Below are 24,508 nucleotides of genomic sequence, written 5' to 3' on the forward strand. Positions count from 1 at the left end.
CTCGCTGCTATTGCCGAACCACCAGAGGCTCCACGCCTGAAGCACATCTGTACTGGAAAATTCGAACGTTTCTGGCATCAAATGCAGCTTACCGTCGCCCGCCGAAAAACGTACCGTATTATGACCGACAGGCTCGGTCCGCTCCGGCGGGTTAGAGCTACTCAAACCGCAGGTTTGTTCAGGACCTTGTTCAATGCTTGTTTTAGCTGCTGTTGTGTGATTCCACTACCATATATGCATTTTTCTTCCAGTAGTCGAGCGAGCCGAGCGACCAACCTGTCAGGAAGTGCACATACTAGTGCACATACTATCGTTTGAATATCTTTCTGCAGCCCAACCATTATTACTTGCGGAGGTATTCCTGTAGTTTTCATCCAGGGTGAATCATTGTTTACAAGCTGCTCTTGGCGCTGACAAGTATGTCCCTACCGCCGACTGCAGCTGCACTGCAGCAATTCCTGTGTGCGGCAAATTGGCTACGAGAGTCGATGATTGATTATGCTCGCGTCGTTGGACCCTTGCAGTCCAAGCTGGAAGCAGTGATGTCACGTCGAGGACGGCGCAAAGCGCAGCTCGTCGGCGTCATGCTCACATGGCCACCTGCAGATGAAGCAGCATTTCGTGCAGTGATCGACCTGTTGGCCACCTCCGCTAAGTTTTACTTTCCAGACCCGGACGCAGTTGTCTGCATGTTTACCGATGCTTCGCTTGGTGGTTGGTCCGTAATTCTCAGCCAAGTCCGCAACTGGGCTGAAGGTGTACCTGTGACTGAGCAGCTACACGAGCTGTTAGTGTGTCGTGGTGGTTTGTTTACGGGTTCTCAAGTGAACTGGTCGATTGTAGAGAAGGAGGCATACCCTGTGATTCGCGCTTGCAGCGACCTGGCTTATCTCCTCGAGCGGGAGAAAGGTGTTCAGATCTACTGCGATCATGCCAACTTGATTCACATCTTCTCACCTGACAAGACGGTCAAGCCACACTTGCGCGGGAAGCTGCAGCGATGGGCCCTGCATATCGTTGGTGTCCGCTATACTATTGAGCACATTAAAGGCGACGATAATGTCTGGGCCGACCTCGTGTCTCGGTGGGGACAAGATGGTGCTACTCCGACGCAACCACCGCAAGCAGTCAAGCGAGTGTCACTGCCAGTGTGTGACAGCGCAGAATACTCGACACCTCGCAATGCCAGGCCATTTGACGCCGTTAACGTCTCCGATGGCTACTGGCAGTTTCCACCTGCCGAAGAAGGGGTTGATAAACTGACACTAGTTAAGAGAGTGACAACCAGAAGCACTCAGCCGGTCTCGACGCTCCGCCCGCTGCAAGACGAGCACTTTGCGTGGCCAGCGGTAGGTGCAGTCCAAGACGAGCAGCACCGTTACCGCGCCGACGCTCCGGTAGCTGCAGCCGATGATGGGCTCATCCGCGTAGATGGTAAGCTCTGGATCCCTAAGCAAGCTCACGAACTGGTGCAGCCTCTACTAGTCGTTACCCACTGTGAACCGCAAGGGCATCGAGGCAGCGACGTCATGCATGCAGCGCTTACAGCCCGCTTTGCTATTGCCAACGCAAAGCCGATCATCGAACGGTTTCTGAGGAACTGCCTGCTATGTAAGCATGTCAAGGGTGGGAAGATTGTTATGCGTGCGTGGGGGCCTACGTCTACTGCAGTGAAGCGCAGCGAGTGCCTTCACATGGACTATCTGCAACTAGGGGATTCCTATGGTGCGTGCCGCTACGTACTTGTGCTCAAAGATGAGCTTACTCACTACTGTGAGCTAATCGCTGCCGACGCAGCAGATAGCGCTACTGCAGTGCAGGCTGTGCTCGACTGGCACAAGCGGTTTGGTCTGCCCGAAATTTGGGTATCTGACAATGGATCGCACTTCAAGGCAGCAGTGATGGAGGAGCTTGCCGAGCGCTTGCAAGCGACACAGAAATTTGTGCCCGTGTACACACCGTGGATTAACGGTACTGTCGAGAGGGTGAATAGGGATATTTTACAAGTTCTACGTGTGATGCTCTTGGAGTTCAAGTTGGACACCCGCAATTGGGTTCACCTCCTACCCGTGATCCAAGCGAACCTCAACCACTCGGCAGTGGCATCTTTGGGGGGACATGCCCCTACTGAGCTTTTTACCGGGTTACCGGCGCCGTCTCTACTCGACACTATATCCGTCCCCGCCAGCGACTCCTTTCGCTTGTTGCCGGTTGACTTGGTCGCGGTTGCACCACACCTCGACAAACTTCGGGAGCACCTGCATGGATTACATTGCATTGTTGTCGAGCGCAAAGAACGCCGCCGCCTACAAGAAATGGCGCGTGCTAAGGGCACGGAATGCAACTTTGCAGAGGGTGACTATGTGCTATGGTCGCGAGTTGATAACCGCATAAGCGGCAACAAGCTGCTGGTCCGATGGGTCGGGCCGTTTCGCGTGGTCCGCGCCCTCTCGCATTCGTTCATGGTGGTTCATTTGCTCACGAATGATGAGTTCGAGGTGCACGGATCGCGCCTCAAGCACTATTGCGACGTCGAACTCGGCGCCACGGCAGAGATTCGTGAGCACGTGGCCACCCAAGGTATTGTGCTTGGCGTGCGAGCTATTGTGGATCACCGGTATGACACTACTGCCAAGGAGTGGCAACTTTACGTGGCGTGGCGTGGACTTGAAGACGTGGAAAACTCGTGGGAACCACTCGCCGCAATACATCGCGACGTCCCTACGCTGGTTCGTCAGTATGTGCAGTCTGTGGAAGCTCCAGAGCTTGCGGCCGTTCTGTAACTCTGCAGTTTGAAACGTCAACGAAAGGTCACTTGGTGAGACGGGGCATTCGGTATTTTGTGTACAGAAACGAGCCGTCCTTTTCCAAATTTTCGTGTTTTGAATTTCCGATTTTCAAGTTTTATTTTCAAGTTTCATTTTCAAGATTTCCGGCGCAGTGGTCGTCTTGGGGGGCAGTGTTGAGCGCCACCAGGGTGCCGTCTCCAGACGACACTACAAGGACGGACTGCCTGTCTCTGCATCCATCCCGAGCTGCCAATCGCGGCGCGGACCCTGAGCTCCCTGCCAATGGTGCAACACGACGCGTGCCGAGGACGAAGCAAGGGAGCACCATACCGCAAGCACTGGATGGAGGCACACGGTGACAGACTGGAGTGGTCGGTGGCATGCTGCAAGGACAGCTACGGAAGGACAGCCACAGGAGTTGCTGTCCCGAGTAGCCTACTGGTAGGAGCATGCTTGAGGAACTCTAACGCTAAATCTCACTTCACTTTTTTCCTTATTGAGCTCACTTGCCATACGTGCTCAGCTTCTCTGACACGGCGAAGGAGTGTCGTGAACTTCAGCTTGGACGGTCGCAGACAGCGAACAGAAGCCCCAATCGCGAGATTCTTCACATTATTAATGCAGAGGCGTGTTGCCGGTTGCTCGCTCATCGTGGTAGAAACTTTCTTATCTGTGTTTTTCTCAATTGCCGCTGATATTCGGTTCATCATCACTCTCCATTCTGAGTAAGGCTTTCGTTTTTTACGTGATGACAGGTCACTCGTGCTGATAGACCTGCACGGTGCTTGGCCCTCGCTGCTATTGCCGAACCACCAGAGGCTCCACGCCTGAAGCACATCTGTACTGGAAAATTCGAACGTTTCTGGCATCAAATGCAGCTTACCGTCGCCCGCCGAAAAAACGTACCGTATTATGACCGACAGGCTCGGTCCGCTCCGGCGGGTTAGAGCTACTCAAACCGCAGGTTTGTTCAGGACCTTGTTCAATGCTTGTTTTAGCTGCTGTTGTGTGATTCCACTACCATATATGCATTTTTCTTCCAGTAGTCGAGCGAGCCGAGCGACCAACCTGTCAGGAAGTGCACATACTAGTGCACATACTATCGTTTGAATATCTTTCTGCAGCCCAACCATTATTACTTGCGGAGGTATTCCTGTAGTTTTCATCCAGGGTGAACCATTGTTTACAAGCTGCTCTTGGCGTCGAGCTCGCAAATCGGTAAGGTGAGAAATAGGTGTACCTCTCAGCGCGTGAGTGGCAGGTAGAACTGCATGCCAAATAGTCGTGATGAAATACTAGAGTTAGCCAGGCTAAGCTTCAGTATTGGCTGGAAGGTGACCTCACTAGAAAGTATCGGGAACATAATTTGAATACCTTCCACAAAATCAACATTGTTGCGATCCTTAAAATGAGTGGTAAAAGCGCGAATTGCGCACCGTTTAGAGGAAGTCCTGTCACGACTCTTCCAAGAAACTGGTCACCTGCTGCTTCGTACCGGAAGTAGCAGTTTTGCACTCCTTCAAGCGACCACCCACAGCGCAGGCACACGCTGACAATAGAGGGGCCCTCGGTGCTACCATTACAAGCAAATGTTGCAACGCCCTTGCGTACCGAATGCGTTTTGTAGGTCTTCGTGTCGGCAGGATGAATTGATTTAGCGCCCTTGCCAAAAGCAAATCAAGATGGTGCTGGACCTAAAGACCCTCGGCATATCTACGCAAACCCTTTATCACCGTGGAATGCTGCATTACTGCTCTAGGTATTAGCTGGTCTTGCTGCACTCGCCAAGGTGTGGGTCCACGCTTTCCTGTATTTTTTTTCACTACAGCAAAATAAATTTCGTAAGGCGTTGCTCTTGTAAAATGTAACACCGAAACTGTCGTCCTGGATGCTGAAGTGCCCGGAGTTGATTGTTTCGACAGACTGCGCGCGACACATAAGAGTTCACTGCAGCACCAAGACCATGTGGTAAAACGCGCCATCCGATATTACCAATGTCGGCTAGCATACGTTATCGTATACAAAATAGGGTAGGGCTGTTTATTGGAATTTCTAGCGTCTCCAGCTACATGTTGATTGCGTAAAGCTTCAATACTCTTAAGACCAGCCAACATATGTGTTTAAGTCGTCTGCATACTCCGCTGGAAGTGGCAGTCGTCTCTGTCTATAAATGTCCTTTAAAGCACTTCAATATCCACTCGGCGTCGTGACCTTTAGGCATCGAGTAGCGTCGCTCATCTTGGCCAGTAAAACGCTTCGAAGTGCTCTGGAGTAAAGATGTCCATATCGAGCTGCCCCTTAAGCGTTCCATTTTTCACGAAAAAGCGATCCGGCTGATCCTGCGATGTTCAAATCCAGGCTTCGATGCCACGGCGGTAGCTTTGATATGTTGTTTGTGTTCTTGACGACAGCCGAACTTTGTCAGCGCACAGGCCGCCACACTGGACATAGCTGTGTTGAGGGTAGCCGCTGAGGCCAAGTCGGTACCAGCAGTGACGTTGGGGGTACCACCCGTAGCCTCACGAATGATATGCATCTAGCTTGCTGGGTTCTCCTTCTTGGAGGGGGAGCGGAAATCTGGAAGTGCCCCGGCGATCTGCTAGAAGGCAATATTTTGACAAATTAAATGTTAGAAATTCAGATTGTTCTACGATTAATGCGTCAAAATCCGATGATGGATCAAGAATCCGAAAACCAAAATGACACTTTACTTTTTGGGGGAAACAGAAGACACACTGTCTTTCGGTGCCTCTCTGAAACCGAGTTTTGTTTTATGGAAAATCATGAATCGTGTTTTGTCAATCCAAACAGGTAAAAAAAATTGCACTTTGCGCTTGTAATGGTTCACGCAAGTGGCTACACATAGCCACTTGGTTACGAAAGAGGTTTTCCACATTGGTGTGAGACACATCAATGGCTCTGCATGCATTCAAGGCATTCATTGGTTGAAAGTCAATATTTTCAACCAATTAGAATAATAGGATTCTGTCAGCCATTCGTTAATAAATACCTTTCATTTAGAGTATTCGAATAGAAGGAAAACCCAAACAAACAAATTAGCAGCTCTCATTTTTACCGAAAATCGGCTTTGCTTTCCTATTTTAAGTAAATCTATACTTTCGGACGAAAGTATTGTTAATCTTAGTGAAACGCAACTTACGCTTCCTCATACACGTGCGTTAACGTGTAAGCCGAAGTAGTGGGCTTAACGTAGGCCTATTACACCTGGTAGCACTTTGTAGTCCGTCTAACGACAGACTAACTAACGAGTTCGTATGGAATACGAGCACGGGGCGGGGAACCAACCCATGGACAGTAATCCGTGCATGCGTAGACCGAATGCTTCTGCCACGCACATTGTGCGTGCAGACAGTCCCCATTGGGCGGATCCAGAGTGGGAAGCTCTCCAAAGACTGTCAACAGTCATTGAAGATGCAGCCGTAGTGACAATGCTACGTACGCTGTCGCCGACCGAGCAGCACGGTGTTGCTCTGGGATTCATCGTGAGCGAGCAGCGCGATGCTGCTACGAAAGTCTCGTCCGGGACGACACCGCGCGTGCAGTCGTTGAACCAGCACGTGAGCAATTACGTGGGGAAGAGGGCGAGCCTCTTCTCCGATGGCTTGTCGAACTCGACACTACCATAGCGGTTCGTCACATCACTGACGAACCGTCGAAGGCTGCGTTCGCCATGCCATGCCTTGGCGAACGAGCGAGGAGCTGGGCGTATGGCAGCCGGCTCACAGATCATACGTGCTTTAACACGTATGCGATATTGAAGGAGGAACGCAGACAAGCGTTTGAGCCCCCACAGAATGAGTTCTGGCCGAGAGCAGAGTTTCTCGCCCTGCAGTTAGGTAAGCATGACGTTCATGCTTACGCCCAACGTGCGCGGTACTTGGTCTCGAGCATCGTAACCGACCCGACCGACGAGGGGACAAAAGTCGTCACGTTCATGAAGGGCTTAATGGATGGATATGTTAAGACCTATCGCTTCCGAGAGTACCCAAGGACTCTCGAAGCTGCGATTGCTCGCTCTTGTGATGCAAGAGGAGTTTAACCTGATGCAGGCTAAGCTGCATGCGAACGTGCCGATGATAGCACGTCCGATAATGAGAGCGGGAGGTCCAGAGACTATAGACCTCTCGAACGCTTCCGCTGCTGGACGCCAACAGTGTATTGGGGGACAAGTGCGGTGTTTTCGATGTGAATACACCGGACACTTTGCGCGTGAGTGCACAGCGCCTGTGCACTCGGCCAGGGGCCCACGGGGCGATGCCGGGCATCGCCGTGTGCAATCAAAAGTGTGTAGAAGCAGTAGGCGCGGGGCGCCCTACTGGTATTGCAGTCGGGCGTGTCAACAACGGACATGCGACACTGAGGACTGCAGCCCCCAGCGAGAGGGATTCTCGCTGCAAGAAGCAAACATGAAAAGCCAAATCTTGTGATCCTGAAAGTGACGTAGGCTCTCTTCCTGCTTTAGCTGACTCAGGTGCGTCGAACATCTTTGTTCGACTGGAAAGTCCCCCGAAGCTTAATTTCGAGGAAGTTAAAATACGTCGAAGTGTTTTGGAGGTACGGTTGGCAACAGTTGTCACCATAAGAGCGGAGAAGCGCGTAGTACACGTGCGCTTCTTGAACAAACACCGGGTGTTTGTGGAAGATCGCATCGTTCTGGAGCTGGACGATAAGTTTGACTTGGTATTGGGCATGCCGTGGCTTGCACGGCATGATCCAGTGATCAACTGGGAGAAGTGTACAACGTGACAGAGAACGCCCGGTCAGTGTCGCGCATGCACCGCGAGGTGCATTCGTTCCCACCGTTGAGGCAGCATCTTACGATGCGGCCTCCGGTGCCCATTCACAAGTCGCAACGACTGAGGCAGTCGTTGGGTCTGTCTCAAATCGGAATTCAGATTTGAGTTCATACTATAATGACCGTATCAACTCGAGGAGTTGATCGATCAAGTATGAAAGAACTTCAAGTCACAGGCAAGAGCTGTGACGGTGGTGCATCGGTCCCGGGAATTGATGCATCAGAGATGCAAGGGACTCCAGCTACAGACAGTAGCTGTGATGTCGGCGTGTCTCTGGGAGTTGACACGGTCGTGATTGGTTCAAAATTCACGATTGGTCTCCGCCTAAAGGCGTTGAGGTAACAAGGACGTGTCGACCCCGAAAGACGACACAAACTCGATATCAACATCGAGAGGGGACTCCACCGAAAGGCAACAAGGTGATGGCAGCTCGTCAACTCCGGGAGCTAACGACGCGGCAAGCAGTGTTGGCATGAGCTACAAGTTGTGGCCACATCGTCGCGCTGTTAACAAAGTCCATATCAAACCCAGCGACGAAATCTTTAAGAGGTACCTTGTCATTGGCGGCTTCTCTTTGGTCGACCACAGGACCATAAAACAGCAAATCGACTTCAGAAGTTGCTGTTCGGGAATAGTACTAAAAATAAAGAGCATGCCTCACCGACAGCTTGCAAAACTCTTGCTGGTTAAGATCGCGAGCTGCCGCTGATCTACTCTCACCGAGTATCACGTGGACTGACGCGATGGGCGCGCCTTGGTCACAGTCGAGGATCGTCCATCCTTTTCGGCTGGCTGCGTAGCCAACAAACACACCACGAATTGCCTTCGCATATAGTGTTTTTTTTTTCTCCTGGTCTTCCACGTGAACTCGTCTTGGAAGTGGCACCCACGTACGCTAGAGATCCAAGCGTGCAACGGCTGCTGACGTCAGGTGGATGGCCATGCCACAGCTCATAAGGAGGCGTACCGATACCGGAAGCGAGGGTGCGATTGTGAGTGTAAACACCATGGCTTGAGCGGCTTCACCCCAGAGCTGCTTTGTAGATCCACTAGATATCAGTACTGCTAGCACCTTATTGAATAGAATGCGAAATCGAATGTTAGCCATGTCATTCTGCTCAGGAGCGCGCACGATGGTAGTTTTCACGCTGGATGCCTTGTCCACGGCAATATTTCACGAAGTCCCCGTCAAGATTTAGCTTCACCATTATCACTGATAAAGCGACGAATCGCTCGATTGTGCTTTGGCTCAACCGCAGCTTTGTAGTCGAAAAAGCACTGGAACACCTCGGATTTGTGCCGCAAGAGTGAACTGTGCAATATCGCGAGTAGCCGTCGACGAAGATTAGAACGCAGCGCTCCAACTTAATTGAAAAGCATTCGGTTAGTCCAGCTACATCGCTGTGCCCGACGTTGTTGTAACCGTCCATGTCAGCTCGACGACCCATTTTTAATGTAGCACGGCGCTTCGTACCTAAGTCGCATGCATCACATGGCGTCAGTTCCTGTTCTGGTAAGAAGCCCATTCTAATTGCGTGGTTAGACGAGGCCATCTTTCGGAGAACCTGCTTGCTATCGTGCCCGAATCGATGATGAAGCATATCCAATGTGAGTTCAGGTCGCAACGCAAGGGCTGCAGGGGTCGAGCGAGTGGCGTGTGTGGTGTAGTGATTTCTCCGTAGTTGCGGATTATCACCCGTCGACAAAGACGTGACACCGCCCAAGATGTTCAAGCGATGAACCCTCGGTCATGTGATGTACGGTGACGCCAAGGTGCAAGGGACACGACGGCGTCACTGCCGAACGCTCAACGGATATTGGATACGGTCCATATGTCACTGAATCTAGGCTGTCCTTATTATTATAATTGATTGGCCGGATTCGCATTCAGCGGCCAAGAACTGACCATCTACGGTGCGAACCCTCGGTGGCGGTTGGGATGAGTTCGCGGAGGACTCAGCGACCCTTGGAAGACACGTACACCGTCTGGGACAGGGCGCGGGCCGTTAAAGATACTCATGCGACGGTGCATTTACAAGAAGATCCATAACGGATCATTGTTCACTTGATATTTGTATACTTGATTAGGACTTCTTATTAGGAATAGACCCGAAAGGGTAAGCATAAATACAGAACAGAATTTCCACTCAAGCACACAGAGCGACGTCCAGCTCCAAGGTAAGCGTCTGGTCAAGCTTGTTTGAGTGTGTTATGCCTGTCGGTGAGCTCACAGCTCTGTAGCGAGGGTTCATCCGGCAAGGCCAAGAGACTTTGTGTATTGGCCGATTACTATCGGGAGGTTTTTACGTGACGGCGTATTGTTGCCTATTTTCACGACTGGAATTGCTTGTATTGCATCCCTTTTATTCTTCCAACCGAGTGTTGAACACTCGGTGACCTCGTAAAAGGCTTACCCGTGCCTGGTACCCTTCCGCTGTTGGGACCACGAGGATTCATAACACATACTAGCTTTGCTCGTGCTAGTAGCGTGGTCTTATTTTTACTGGTTGGTCTATATAAGTAGTTTACAAGGTCCAGTTTGTCCCGGTGCAAGGGCAAAACTAGGTCCGCCTGAACGATCGTTTACTATCCTAGTAGACTTATTGTTGTGGGAACGTCCTAACTACATTTGTAGCTAGAGCTCACGTGGGAATTCCAACACCACAACTGGTGCCGCGACCCGGGAACAGATTGTGACCATTGTGAGCTGTTTGTATGGCCTTCCACTTTACGAGCTACCAAGAGAAGAAGAACAAGAAAACGAAAACAAGAAACATGGCGAAAGGACAACCGACGGTACCAGTTACGCCTGCCAAGTCTGGCGGGGCTCGCAACGAGAGTTCAAGCCCGGCTGCGCGCTTTGCAGCCGCCACCGAGCTTTCAGTGAGCTTCGACGACGAAGCGGACAGCGGTCCTGACGCCCGCGATTATGAAGATTACGAAGACAAGACGCCCGGCCCCAGAGCCAGGCGCAGCGACGCCGGAGACGGCCACGCTATCATCGGGGCTGAGCGGGGCGACCAGGTCCCTTTCGAGGAACCTCGCCGACGAGCCCGATGATGTTGCGGGACCGATACCTGCCTATGAAGATTATGACGATGGGGCCGAGGGTTCTAAACCTTCGGTGGCGAGTGTAAAGCATTCAGCACTGCTGAAGGCACCTCGCCCACCTACCAACGGTGATACACCAGCCGCCAAGCGTGGTTTCGACCACGTACAAGCGCTGATACAGAATGATGAGTGGATGCAGCTGTTCAAGCCCATTCCCAAGCGAAAGGCCGACTATCCTGCGCTTGCGCAGGAGCTTCAATACCCAGTCAACTCGGTGTCGACTAGCCAAGTTGCGGAGGATTCAGTTCCGCTATTGTTGTCGCTGGGCTTCAAGAACGAGACGTACCCATCGACGATGTTGCTCCAAGATTGGAGTCCACATGAAGCCGGAGCTGCTCTCCAGAAATGGAAGAAGAAGCTTCGGAAGCCGTTTGGCGCTGTTGACTTCAAGGCTGGAAAGCAGCCCGTGAGTCGAACGATCATTCAAGATGAAGATCCGTTCACGATTCCACTGCCGCCGACACCCCAACGACTCGTTCGTACGCCTCCGACCAAGCGTGGAGCTGAGCGTGGTGCCTTTGGCACTACCGAAGCTTCACCGTACTTTCAAGACTCGCACATGGTTACGCCACGTTCGGAGAGCCGTATGCAACGTGTTTACGCTGGTAACGAGGGTTCGCTTGGTCGCCGAGGCGGTGCGCGAGCTCCCAAGGGTGGCGCCGGACGTTGTCGAGTCGACAGCGATGGTTCGTCCAGTGACGATGACATTTTGGTGCGTACATTCGACGAGGAAGATCCTCAAGTCGAGTTGTTGCGTCAGATGAATGAGCTGGCGACGCTGAACGACGTGGACCCGACACCGAGGATTGAAATGGCGTCGCACCGACCATTGGATCGCATCACGCCGTTCTCGGGCTCTCGCAACAAGAGCGAGAACTGTATGCAGTGGCTCCGTGGGTTCGTCTACGAAATGACTGGAACCCACACAGATGCCGACAAATGGTGGATTCCATTCGAGCTTAGTCTCCGGGACTGAACCATTCATTGGTTCCGTCAACTTCCGAAGAAGACGAAGCGCAAGTGGAAGCTGCTGAGCGATGCGTTTATCTGCTACTACTGCTCGCCGTTCACGCAGACGGCACTGTCCCGTTACTACTCTGCAAAGCGGGGACGTAACGAACATCTGTGCGACTACATAAGCAGGCTGAATGGCTACGCTCGGACCACCCGTTTACACTTCGAGAAGAGTGGTCGCGACGCAAAAGAACACGTGCAGCAGTTCCTTGCAACGTGCGATGATGACACGTTGGCGGAGAGTCTTTACCACGCTCGCGTCACCGACATTCACGAGCTCGAAGAGATCATCGAAGATGTTCTCAAGGGCAAGGAGAGAATGGCCAAGCGTGACAGTGAGTATCGATACTCCAAAAGTCGTGATACGCGGCGCGACGATGCGTACGCCCGCAACAACCGGCGTGATGACCGTCGCCGCGATGACAACCGCAATAAACCAAGAGTGACGCTCATCGAAGCCACGGTGGATGACCTACTAGCTGAATTAGAGGGTTGTGAAGCTGCTCAGGGAGGCACCGAGTATTCAAATGAAGATCCGAACTCTTACAACGATGTCCAAGAGAAGTACAACGACTTTCAGCCCGATAATACGGATGGTGATTTCTCATTGGATGAAATGACCGATACCTCGCCGCGTTTAGCGAAAATGAGCGCCGTGCAGCCGCTGAAGACATCTACGCACGTTCAGACAACCGTTAGACGCGTGGAAACACGCCTGATCGTGAGAATGGATTCAACCAAGATCGCCGAGGTGGTGACCGTGGGTTCAATCAGGACCAACGTGGTCGAAGTGACTTCACCCGCGACAACCGACGCTCACAGTACGGACCATGCGTGGTGTGCGGCGGCATGAGTCGCTCTGCCCACTACTGTAACAAGCGAAGCAAGCTCTGCAAACAACTCCACGATGCTGGACAATGCCAACTTTTTCGCAACTTCCAAGACCTTGCCAAATTCGTGCGCACTAAAGGCACGAAGGAGGAACTCCCGCCAGAGCTCAAGGCCGTCGTTCAAGAACGTCATTTAAACTAGGCAGCCCGCCAACTACAACTGGGTTGGTCCCTATCGGGCTGCCACAGCTAACCGATCCTTCAATGGAAGCAGAGTGTATCTTTGCTTTCATGGGGCAGAGTGAATGGCCTGATAATTACGTAACAAGTGTGAACGCGATGGAAAATGAAAAGGAGAGGAGTAGAATTCTCGGTGGAGGTGTTGGAGAGAGAGTGGAGTGTGCTGATGCTGATGACGGCACCAGCGAGGGTTCGTTCGGCTTGGTTTCGAGTGCAGCGCGAGACGAGCCCAAGGGTCACTCCGAGATGATGAAGTTGAACCCTGGCAAGAGACAGGGGTGGTGGTCGGCCAAGAAATTCGACCGACGGATCAGAATGAGAGATCTGGTACAAGGCGCTGTAAACGACCAGCGAACGAGGATCCTCCTTGACACAGGAGCGAACGTTAGTGTGATCACTGACGCCATTGCCAAGAGATTGCGACTCCGAGATGTACCCGATCACGGACGCCGCATTGACATTCAAGGAATCAACGAAGGCAAGGTGTCTACGACGCGACGTGCGTGCGTCAAGATTACGCTCGGATGGGAGATGGTGTACGAATTCGGGATGTGGGTAATGGCGCATAGTGCAGGCGTCGACGTGGTACTCGGGACCGACTTTATGATCCCAGCTGGGATCCGGTTGGACCTGTTTCACGGCGCAGTGCAATACCGCACGAAGTTCAAATCCCACTGATCAAGACAAAGAACATGATCGACAGCGAGGAGTACGGCTCCCATGTTAGCGCCGGGCCACCTGAGCGTTTGGACATTCAAGCACACGAGTGGCGAGAATATCGACTAGCGAAGCGTCAAGTCGGGCTGGAGGAACACGTACTGTGGGTTCGTCGAACGAACAAGCTAATTCCGTCAGTGGCGAGGTTTCGACGTGGACAGCCTCAGCGCATTCGGTTAACCGACGTGTCTGATCGAACTGTGTACCTACCAGCACACGACTCGATCGCGATGTGGATTCCAGATGGGGATTTGCCGCGAGGTGACGGCTATGTGCGTCTGGATTCCAAGAAGTACCAAGACTGGCAGGTGCTGGCTTACGAAGGTTGCAGAGACCGTGAGACTGGCATGTGCTGGCTTACGAAGGTTGCAGAGACCGTGGGTTGTTTCAGCGTGAATGCAAAATCTACGAGCAATGGCTTGCAACTCAACCTTCGGCAGTCGAGCGACCGGACTATCCAGAACCCAGTGGGGTGCTAGCATGGCCTCTTGAAGACTTGCTAATGGACTCTAGTGATCGTCTGACCTGTGCAGAGTGCTGGACAATGATCATGGAGGAACGTGAACGAGTGGAGGCCTGTCTGGCGTCTGGGGTGACAGCCAGGGACTCGGCCGAGGGTCAGTTTTCCGAAGAACCTTTGGATACTTATACGACAGCTCACGGCGGGGGCAATATTGCAAACGATGCCTCGGTAGCGCGTACACACGAACTACTGAGTCCGGTAAACGTTGTACATACGCCAACGAGTGTTCGTGTCAAGTCTGGGGTGACCACGGAAGCGACAAGTAGCAGCACTGGATTAAATGGAGTCACCTGATACGCAGCCAAATTTACGAACGAGACATCGGTGGTTGATTCCGAGGATGCATACATCGCGCTGAAGGTGTTGAATACGGCACCGAGTGTTCGTTGCGAGATTGGTGTGAATGCCGAACTGTCAAGACAACGGCCGACCGAGGCGCTGAACAAAAGTCAACAGCCCAATATGTCGGATGCCTGCGCATTCATCATTGCGAACAAAGACTCGGCAGGTGGCCCAGAGATGAAAAACCAGGATGGGAAGGAGATGGACCCGGTACCGAGGGTTTAACTCAACGCGGATGACGATTTTGAGTCAAGAGAAGAGTACGTGGCGACTTTGGACGAGACGTACATCTCGGTCGCTCAATTTAACAACCGAAGGAAATGAAGCAACGGAGAACGCAAGGAATGACTTCAACGAACACCCAGCTAACAACATTGGCCTAGAAGACTACGCGAAGGAGTTGGCATTCCTGCCGGACCTTACCGAAGAAATCAACACGACAATAGAGTGCGATGCACCCAATGTTGCTGATCCTGAGCTGTCGACTGAACGCCGAGAACGTCTGGTCGCGACGCTAAAGAACCACGAGCACATCCTGATTGCTAGTGGTAACGCACTGCCGCCGCCAGCCTACGGTGCGGTATGCGATATCGACACACGGGGGCACGCCCCAATTAAACAGCGTGCCCGGCGCGTGCCGCTACGATTTCTCGGCAAACTGTACGAGCTGCTGCGCGCGTTGCTGCGAGCAGGACTGATCTTATTTTCAGACAGTCCATGGGCATCGCCAATCGTGATCGTGATGAAAAAGAACGGGCTGGACATCCGGCTCTGCATTGATTACAAGATGGTGGATGCTATCACCGCAATCATGGAGTATGCAATGCCGCTAGTCGACGACCTGTTGACCTATCTCGAGCGCTGCCTATGGTTCTGCTCGTTGGATGCTGCAAGCGGCTTCTGGGCGGTCATGATGACCTTGCGAGCACGTAAAGTGTCGGCGTTTGCCTGCGCACTCGGACATTTCGAGTGGTTACGCATGCCCTTCGGGTTAAAGAACGCGCCGATGATCTACCAGCGTATGATTGACAACGCACTCTGGGGGTTTGTTCAACCTATAGCAGGTTGGTTTGAATACTCGGAGAAGATGCGTTTAGCTGAAGAACAGGCCAAGGAGCGTCGTGGGCCAAGCACCGAGAGTTCGTTTCAAACGAAGTTCGCGGCAGACCGCGAAGCACCGGTGGAGGCCGATCCGGTACTACAACTCGTCGACAGCCCCGTCGCTGACATGTTTACGAACGGGGAACCGGACGAATCATCGCTGGTACCTGTATTTGGTCGACGATCGTTTGTGGATGATATTTGCTTCGGTGGTGAGGATTTCGACAGCTGCCTGGCGACGCTGGACCGATTGCTGGCAAGATTTGCACAGTGTCGGATCAGCATTAGTTTCACCAAGAGCATCTTCTGCCAGCCCAAGGTGGATTTTCTGTCGCATAAAATTTCGCCAGAAGGTATCAGGGCTGATCCGAAGAAGCTTGCGGCCATTAACGAGCTTTCGTTTCCGACGAGTAAGAAGGGCATGCAGTCGTTTCTTGGAGCGGTTAATTACTACAGCCGCTTCATTCAAGATTTTGCAGTCTACGGTGCGGCGCAGTTGTGCCAGCTTAAGTATGAAGACTTTGCCGTTGACGGTGGCCTTTCTGTGGCACGTCGTTCCTTCGAGAAACATAAGGCGAGTGTTTCACATTCACCCATCCTCAGGCCCTTTGATTGCTCGAAGGAAGTTTATGTCATGCTCTTTGCGAATGAATGGGCGTTGATCACGACGCTTGTGCAAGAACACGAAGGCAAGGTACACCCGTACGATTCCTCGGGCGTGTGCTCAAGGAATCCGAAATGAACTACCATCCTGCTGAGAAGGAAGTTTTGGCGCTACTCTTGCTGTTGAAGATCTGTTACTGTCAGCTGGCAGGAAAGACGCTACATGTCTATACACGATTCTCGACGTTAGAGTGGGTACATAAGTCGAAGTCTCTCTTCGAACGCGCAGTCCAGTTCGCAGTGATGCTATTGCAGTGGCATTTGAAGGTGCAGCGCGTGAAGGAGAAAGATGTCGCCTTAGCACAGCTCCTGCAGTCAAGCATCACGAGCTTCGTCGACTTGGAATATTCACTCGCGCCGGTGGCACCTCCACACAAGGGTTCCCCGACTATTCGAATGGACCCCGCATTGCTGTACGCCAGGCTTCCCCGTAATTACAGTGGATTCGTAATGTCATTTGACGGATCAGCGAAGACAGAGACGTACGGTGGCTACGGGAGTTGTTCATGGGTGTTGTGGAGCCTTCCTGAGTGGAAGATAGTGATTGCTGCGAACGCTTACTTCGGCCACCACGGTGAATGAGGCAGAATACACAGAAATGATTAACGGCGTCAAGGCTGCTATTGCACACGGTGCCGAGGATTTAGTCATCGCTGGTGACTCAAGGCTCGCGATTCAACAATCACTAGGGGTGATCGCATGCAGGAAGGAAACTTTGCTAGCGCTGCTGAATACTCACAAGGAACTCACGGCCAAGCTTCGATCAGTTAAATATCTTTACGTTGTACGAGAATACAACGCGGCCGCGGATTCGTTAGCCACTGAAGCGCTGGAATCGAAGGTCAGTCGGGTAATCTTGGCTGAAACTCGCAAGTCGGAATTGGCATCGCTGAACCGCATCCAGGAAATGATCTACGAGCCGGATGGAGACTCGGTAGATGTTTCGTCACGAGGAGCAGAGCGTCAAGTACATGTACTGTCAGGCAGCGAGTCTTCAAAGTGGGTAACTTTCGAAATTTTCGTGGTTGATTACAGCTCACCAAAGTGCGATTATGGTAATATAGCAGTGATGACTCGGCGACAGACGAAAGCCAAGAAACGCGTCAGGTTTACAGATGAACACTCGGAGGATGTCTCAAAAGCTCAAGAACAGCATGAAGAACGACGAGAGACGTCCACCGAAGATTCATTCGGCGAAGATTTGCCAGACCATCCTCACAAGACTGTACCAGCGGCATTTCCCGATGCGGAAGATGTTGACCCGGTAGCGATACAGCGGGATCGACGCAGACGGATACTGGTGGCACAAGACGAGGAGCAGAAGTGGTTTAACATCAAGAAGGTGCTTCAGGGCCAAGCACAAGAGCTGAGTTACAAAAAAGCTCGAAATGCCTGGAAATACGCTGACCGGTTCGTGTTATCAGAAGACGGCGTGCTTCACTATCTTGGATTGAATCGTCGGTACGACCACGGTTGGCAAGAGGAGACCAAGCTGCGGCTTGTGGTACCGACAACGATGATTCAAGAGGTCTTGCAGAACTGTCACGACTCGCTGGAAGGAGGACATCAAGGGGTGGCGAGAACGTTCCATCGCGTTAAGTCCGATTATTATTGGATCGGCTTGTACGCTGACGTGGAGAAGCATGTGAAGTCATGTCCAGATTGCAGCTCGAGTAAAAGCCGTCCACAGCTTCGTGGATACTCACCTGGCAACGTACTAGCCGAACGACCTTTCCAGATCGTCTCGATGGACTTTGTGATCCCACTACCGAAATCTCGCAGGGGCAACACGGCGTTGCTCCTATTTCAGTGCTCGTTCACGGGATTCGTTAGTGCCAAAGCTATGTCAGATACGACTGCACTGAGTGTTGCTCAAGTGCTCGAAGAATGTGTGTACCGACGGTTCGGAGCCCCATCACTGATAAGGCACGACCGTGATCCACGCTTCATGAGCGAGGTGTTCCAAGCATTTGCAGAGATGATGCAGTCAAGATCACGAGCGACTTTACGCTATCGACCACAGGCTAATGGACAGCAGGAACGCTCGGTGAAGTCAGTGATGGGGTCCGTACGGGTGTACGCGGAATACCCTCTACAACAAGATTGGGACGAAATCGCGGAGAAGCTAGTATTTGCTATTAATACTTCTCAAGACACTACGAGGAAGGAAACGCCGTTCTACCTCGTTCATGGTTGGGATGCGCAGTCGACGTTGCGGGCAATGTCGTCATCACTCAAACGAGGACTCGGCGAGCAGTCTGACGCACTGGCGTGGCGGCGTGAGATCAACCGACAACATGAAGTCGCCCTCACTATGGCCAAAGATTATCAGGCTGTAGAAAAGGCGCGAAGGGCTAAAAAGCATTATGATGCTCTGAGTCGACTGGAAAAAGCTGCTGTACCTCAACCAAGTGGAAACGAACACTCGGCGGACCCTCCAGAAGCTTCGGAAGAGATGGAAGATCCTGCAAGAGCTCCACCGAGATCTCTTTTTGAGATTGGGAGCCGGGAGTGGTTGTACATGGAACGCGTCAAACCGGGCTTGACGAAGAAATTAGCTCACCGGTGGCATGGACATTTTCGGATCAAGCGCAACTTCAGTGGTATCTATATAAGCTGGTGCTAGCGTGTCGACTGCATCGATCTAAGCGTACGTTACAAGATGTAACTTGTGCTTTGAACCGTGAAAGACATGGGAGGATCCAAAATTACGGTATAAGAGATCAAAAACCAAGTTGGAGAAGATATCGAGTACATCGAGACAAGTTGGGCAGTCGTGTCATGGTTCCTTTGAGTGCTTGTGAAAAAACTAATCAAAATTGGATAAATATAACTTACCGCAAATCAACCCATTCTGCTACTTTTCCGTAGCCCACTAATGTAATAGCATCAAGCGAGTTTGATGGTGTAAATATTCCCTCCTCTCTACGCTGTAGGTAGGTACTAATACTGATCTAGCAGGCGTCATCCTCCATGCGCGGTAACGAGTCTAAACTGGCGGTAGGAGACGGACAAGGCATTGGACGAGGCGAGATGAGAGTGTCGTCCTGCACCACGTGTTTCTCCATGAACTCGATGAACCGGTCACCGTAGAAATCTGGATTCACGGACGAGATCTGCTTGCGGTTGTGACGCAGACCCTTGATGAACGTCTCTGCGATCTTTCGCGTGTTGTACTGCTGTAGGATGTCGATAATACCCAGGAAATACACGAATCCGTTCTTACGACCGTGACGGTCCCGTCCGTAGATGCCTCCTTCGTCCTTGCAGAAGACCGACTCTGAGTACTCGTAGGCCGCAGTATCCAGTAGACGAGGAGACAGAGGCGCCATGGTCGACCCGGAGCCTCGGGGAGTCGATGGCAACGATCCAAACGACCCTCGATTGGCTGGCGAGAAGTCTCCGAAGGCGCTCCCAAAGCTAAACCCTCCGTCGCTACTCGTCTCCGAGTCGTTGTCCGAGTCCAGATCGAGACTCGTGCGACCTTCACTCCCTGTCGGCGTGTTCGGGGGAGACAGAGCGAGTCGCGTCTGAATGGACGAAATAGCGCTGAGAACCGGAGAAGGCTGCAGCTCAATGTCGTTCTCGGGCATCGACGACGAGCGATATGGTCGCGACGGAGCAACTGCAGTCAGTTCGGGGTCTGAGCGTACAGGTGACGCCGGCAACGACCTGGAGCTGCCTCCTTGGTCCGACGTGACGCTCTCCGAGCTATCACTGGTGGGTGTGCCTGTGTACAGGTCGTTCTGTAGCTCACAGCCAGAGTCGTGCACGCCGATGAGAAGACTGTAGTCCATGATCTTCATTTGCTTCAAGAACTCGACATCTTTTCGCAGTTGAACCAGGAAAATCGCGCGTCGAGCCATCCCCATCTGCAAGTGGAACCCTTTCTCCAACAGGTCATTGTCCTTTAACACGCCTGCGCTGCCTCGCTCGTGCTCTTTCGGAGACGCATGGCGTCCCACGCGCGAGCCTTTCAAGTCGAACCGAGCGTGGATGTCTAATGGCGTATCAAAGACACTGGCCATGATGACAAAGTGCATCTTCCGCCTCAAGTGGTGCATCTTGACACGGTGCATCCCGTAGAAGCGCGTGATCAACGTGTTGGGGTTCTCCATGACGAACTTGTAGTAGTGCGGCAGGATTCGACGCAGGAATTTGGACTCGTCTTTGGTCTGCGTCTTGATCATGAACCGCCCGTCGTGCGAGTAGAAAAAGAATTGGCCCGACTTGGAGTTGGACATGAACTCGATGAAGTTAAAGTCCCCACTTAGCGTCAACATGTAGTCGGCCAGGTCGATGCCGAAGCGACGACGCACTTGGCGGAACACGTCCGGCGAGTAATCTTTGAACTTGAAGGGGTGCTGGAGCTGCGAGTTGGCCGGAAAGATCTTGTTGTCCACCAGCATAAAGTCGTCCATGGTCAGGCGCTGCTTGAACGGTTTCTGGAGGCCTGCAGAGTCACGGATGCCGCACATCATGCCGTACGTGAGCGCGTACTGCTCGTGCTGGAGGTTGATTACGTTGCCCTCGGGGGCTCGAAAGCTGCGCTCGACGTTCTTGTACTTGGAGAGGCTTTTCGTCCGCGTTTTGCCGATACGCATCCGTTTCTCTAGAATGGCCAAATTCGTTGCCTTGTCGAAGGTTTTGGACGGCGGAGAGGCCTCTGGCGTGTCGGATTCCTCCGTGTTTGTGGTCATATCGAGCGCTGTTGATGTGGTGGACACGGACGTGATGCTTGCTGTGATCATAGAGCTGCTGGTGCCCATTCCCTCGCGCTCAATGAAAGTCGGAGAGGCTGGACGACTGTCTTGGGACGACGGAGATCGGGATCGTCGACTGTCTAGAAGCTCTGGCGCGGGGTCTTTGACCAGCTCGCATCCGGCCGGGATGGCAACCTCCAGAGACATGGGGCGACTGTTTTTTTATTTGTAGTCGAGCGCTTGGAATCACCACAGAGCGGCAGATTCCTGAATGACCCCGTCCTCGGAGCTGTTTGGGGCATCGCAGGCCATCTGATACCCGAGGACGAGGCTGAAGCCGGCCGCACATCAACGGTAGTCACCGGACAAGCCACATGGGCCTTCAACTTCCATTTTCGGCCTCCGATTCGCTATTTTAGCAGAGTTGCAAGTCCATCAAGACGCGTATTTTCAGCCCCCTGAGTTTTTCATGGTGGCTACGAAGGGATCAGAACCTGTCCGGAACTCCAGCACCTCAACGTCACTTGGAAGAGACGAACACAAGATCCGACGTCTAGTCAATCGATAAAGCGGAGCAATGAGCTGAGCGTAAGAAACTGTGGGTTTTTGTGTATTTTTGTAAGCGTGCTGTGTTTTTTACATGTATTTTTCCAGTCCTGTCTACGATTCCTCCAGTAGGAGAGGAGAGAGCTCTGCAGCTGCTTAGACGGTGGCCTGGCCGCCGCGCTGCTCGATAAGCAGCTTCCAGAACTCGTGGGTCTCGGCCACAGTGGCCTCAGCGAAGTCGCGACCCATGCACTTGTCGTCGTAGCCGTACTTGTTGACCTGCGGCAGCTTGTAGTCGCGCAGCCAGTCGTGGATGGCCGTGATGCAGCCAGGCATGTGCGCCTCGATGTCCGCCACGTCGTTGATGAGCGGGGCGTAGTGGTCCTCCACGTTGATGCAAATGACCTTCCAATCCGTCTCGTTGTCGTCAATCAGCGCCAGAACGCCCAAGATCTTGACCTGGACGATGGAGCCAGTACGCCACTGCTTGGTTCCGATCTCCACGACGTCGATAGGGTCGTTGTCTCCCACACAGCCCGTGCCTTCCGTCACATGCGACGGATCCTCCCACGTCTGGGGCATCGCTCCGTAATTAAACATCATCTCTCCCCAGCCATATTCACGCAGCTTGCCGTTCTTCGTGTCCTGCTTAATGGGGTTGAAAGGCTCACCCGTGGCGATCTCCATTTTCTTGCGCGTCCACTTGGGGATCTCGCAGATGAAATTCACCGTGCCGTCCGGATTGTACAGCGGAATGTCGTGCCAGGGCGAGATCTGCTGACGTTCTCCATTGGGCCCCGTGTGGTAGAAGTTGACGCGGAATTCGAAGCTCGGGAAGGCGCCCACGGCCTCCGTCTCGATGTTCCCCACTTCCGGGTTGGCGATACGCGCCTTGAGGAATTTGAACTTGGCCTGGTAGCGACGCATGGCTTCCGTCTGGTTGTCAGCCGCGTGGTCGTCGTTCCACCACTTCATGAACGAGTTAAAGTCGATCTGGCCAGTGGCAGACTTGCTGTGCATGTACGAGATGGCTTCACGCGCGTCTTCGTTGGAGATGGGCTCTCCTAGCTTCGCGTGGAGGTCCATGAGGTCGTCTTCACTAATGCAGCCATTACCCTGCACGTCGAAGAGGTTGAAGATGGCACGCATCCGCTCCATCTCCCTCGGCTCAATGTTGAGCTCCGTACCGTCATCCAGCACCGAGCCACGACGCGTACGAGCTGCCGAGATCTCCGCACCGTATTTCTTCTCGGCCTGCTCGTACGAGGCCAGCTCGGCCTTGAGTGTCGTCACTTCACTGCGAAGATCCTCGAGTTCGACTGCCATGGAAAGGACGTCCGGGTCCTCCTCCCGCCACGAGTCGCTGCGCTTGGAGCGGAAACTCGCACCCTTGGGGGACGAAGAAGGGGACGAGGCCACGGGACGCGTGTACTCGACCTTCTCGCCGTCCTTTTTGTCAGGCGCGTTGTCGATACATTGCTGCATGGTGTCGATCCATTTCTGCTGTTCCTCGGCTGAGTCCGTGTACACGCGGAAGCAGTTGTCGGCGGGTGTGTAGAACTGGAAGCCGTTGGGCTTGCCGTCCCACGGGTGGATGGAGCTGAAGGGGATTTTGCCGCGGATTGCGCGCTTCTCAAAGTCCTCGAGGGACAAAAAGTAGACGATCTGCAGCTCGCCGGCGTAAATGACGCAGTAGCGTTTCTTCCAGAGCAGCGAATTGCGCTCCGGTTTCTTGTACAAGACGCCAGCGATCAACACTTCGCGGTTGTCCACGGCGTGCGCCTTCGACTGTTTGAGGAAGTTGGCGAACGACGCGATCGTGGAGGCCATGACGACAGAGTGATGGTCTTGAGCTCGAGCCTGCTAATCGGAGAATGAAGGGGACGTGGATCCATTGGAGACTGGCCACGTAGGTAATTTTAGGAAAGGAGACCCGGCTATGTGAAATTACAAGAAATAACGGACCAATCGCAGAATTATTTTATTCCCTATGCATTTCGGAGTGCGAATTTTTAAACATATACTGTACACAACCATGTTCGTATCCTGTCGTGATTTGGTGGCGGCGCCAAGTTGCAATAGAGTTTGCGCGCTGTGGCGATGAGGTGGGCGGACGTCCCTTTCATCGAAACGAAACCAAGCAGGGTGTCGTCAGCTCGACCGCGGGATTCGATCGGACAAACGCGGCCAGAGACACGCCGAGCAGCGAAATGGCCACGTCGCGGAATCTTTGGGGGTCGGGACAAGCTCTGGCATGAGAATCTCGTCCAAGCTGGCGTAAATTCATGTACAAGCGCTGCATTGGCTGGAATTATTTTGTGTCAAGAGTGACGGCCAACGCTGCGCGTTCGTCACCAGCGTCTTCAAAAGGTCCAGCCATCTGGTGCCAAGTACGTCAGCAGGGCAGAAACCGGTGCGAGTTAACGAGGTTGTGGGTCTTCAACAGATTTCAGATTTACAATGGCTTCTGCTCCTACGTGCTTTTATCGGTGTATTGAAATGGACGGCTATTGATAGGGCGCAACGCATCTAAGACGGGCGAAAGTCGTGATGACCACTATGTGGGCGGAAGTGTCTCCCGTAAGTCTTCCATTTTGACCAGATCGCCATGGTTGGTATCAAAGTGCGACCCTCCCCACCTCATGGCCAACCACGACATCAAACTGTCATCTCCCGGTTGTTAGAAACATACCACAAAGGGAAAAGCTGCTGGAATCATTTCCAGATCGGCCATCGAGAACGCTACTCTGTCGAGAGGATGCTGGCTCTACGTGACTATTGCCAACGAGTCTCAATGCTCAGAGTCGTTTTGGTGTGTTCACTCGCTCCTTTACCTGCTTTTACGGTTGCGATACTCATTGAGTGTATTCCGTTGGCTTCTCCTTCCGATGGTTGGCGAGCCAACTACGCATTCTGGATCCGATTGTTCCTTTCCAGTTTTCCCATGGCTATAGGTGGCGTGCTCCAGGTGAAGCAGGTACTTCCTCCGGGTATCATTTCCACCAAAGTAACAGTCGGAGTTGGATTCGGAACGGCTATTGAATACGTCGTATGTGCCCTGACGTTGGCGGCGTCCTGGGAAAGCCCAGTTCCTTTCGGCTACGTCGTCATG

The 24,508-nt window shown here is 52.8% G+C and overlaps 3 protein-coding genes across 3 annotated transcripts; all 3 read right to left on the reverse strand.

Moving 5' to 3' along the window:
- Positions 1 to 4,808: 4,808 nt before the first annotated feature.
- PITG_15551 (uncharacterized protein) lies at positions 4,809 to 5,325 on the reverse strand (the record flags this gene model as incomplete). Its single annotated transcript, XM_002897659.1, has 1 exon — positions 4,809 to 5,325. The coding sequence occupies one exon, from the start codon at positions 5,323 to 5,325 to the stop codon at positions 5,104 to 5,106; it is 222 nt and encodes a 73-aa protein (XP_002897705.1).
- Positions 5,326 to 19,051: 13,726 nt separating this feature from the next.
- PITG_15552 (phosphatidylinositol-4-phosphate-5-kinase (PIPK-C)) lies at positions 19,052 to 21,057 on the reverse strand (the record flags this gene model as incomplete). Its single annotated transcript, XM_002897660.1, has 1 exon — positions 19,052 to 21,057. The coding sequence occupies one exon, from the start codon at positions 21,055 to 21,057 to the stop codon at positions 19,102 to 19,104; it is 1,956 nt and encodes a 651-aa protein (XP_002897706.1).
- Positions 21,058 to 21,478: 421 nt separating this feature from the next.
- Positions 21,479 to 23,387, reverse strand: PITG_15553 (inorganic pyrophosphatase, putative; the record flags this gene model as incomplete). The annotated part of the gene is made up of 1 exon (XM_002897661.1): positions 21,479 to 23,387. One exon carries the CDS (start codon positions 23,224 to 23,226, stop codon positions 21,553 to 21,555), a length of 1,674 nt encoding a protein of 557 aa, XP_002897707.1.
- Between the last annotated feature and the right edge of the window lie 1,121 nt (positions 23,388 to 24,508).

Source organism: Phytophthora infestans, genomic scaffold (genome assembly GCF_000142945.1).
Source record: "Phytophthora infestans T30-4 supercont1.42 genomic scaffold, whole genome shotgun sequence".
NCBI lineage: Eukaryota > Oomycota > Peronosporomycetes > Peronosporales > Peronosporaceae > Phytophthora > Phytophthora infestans.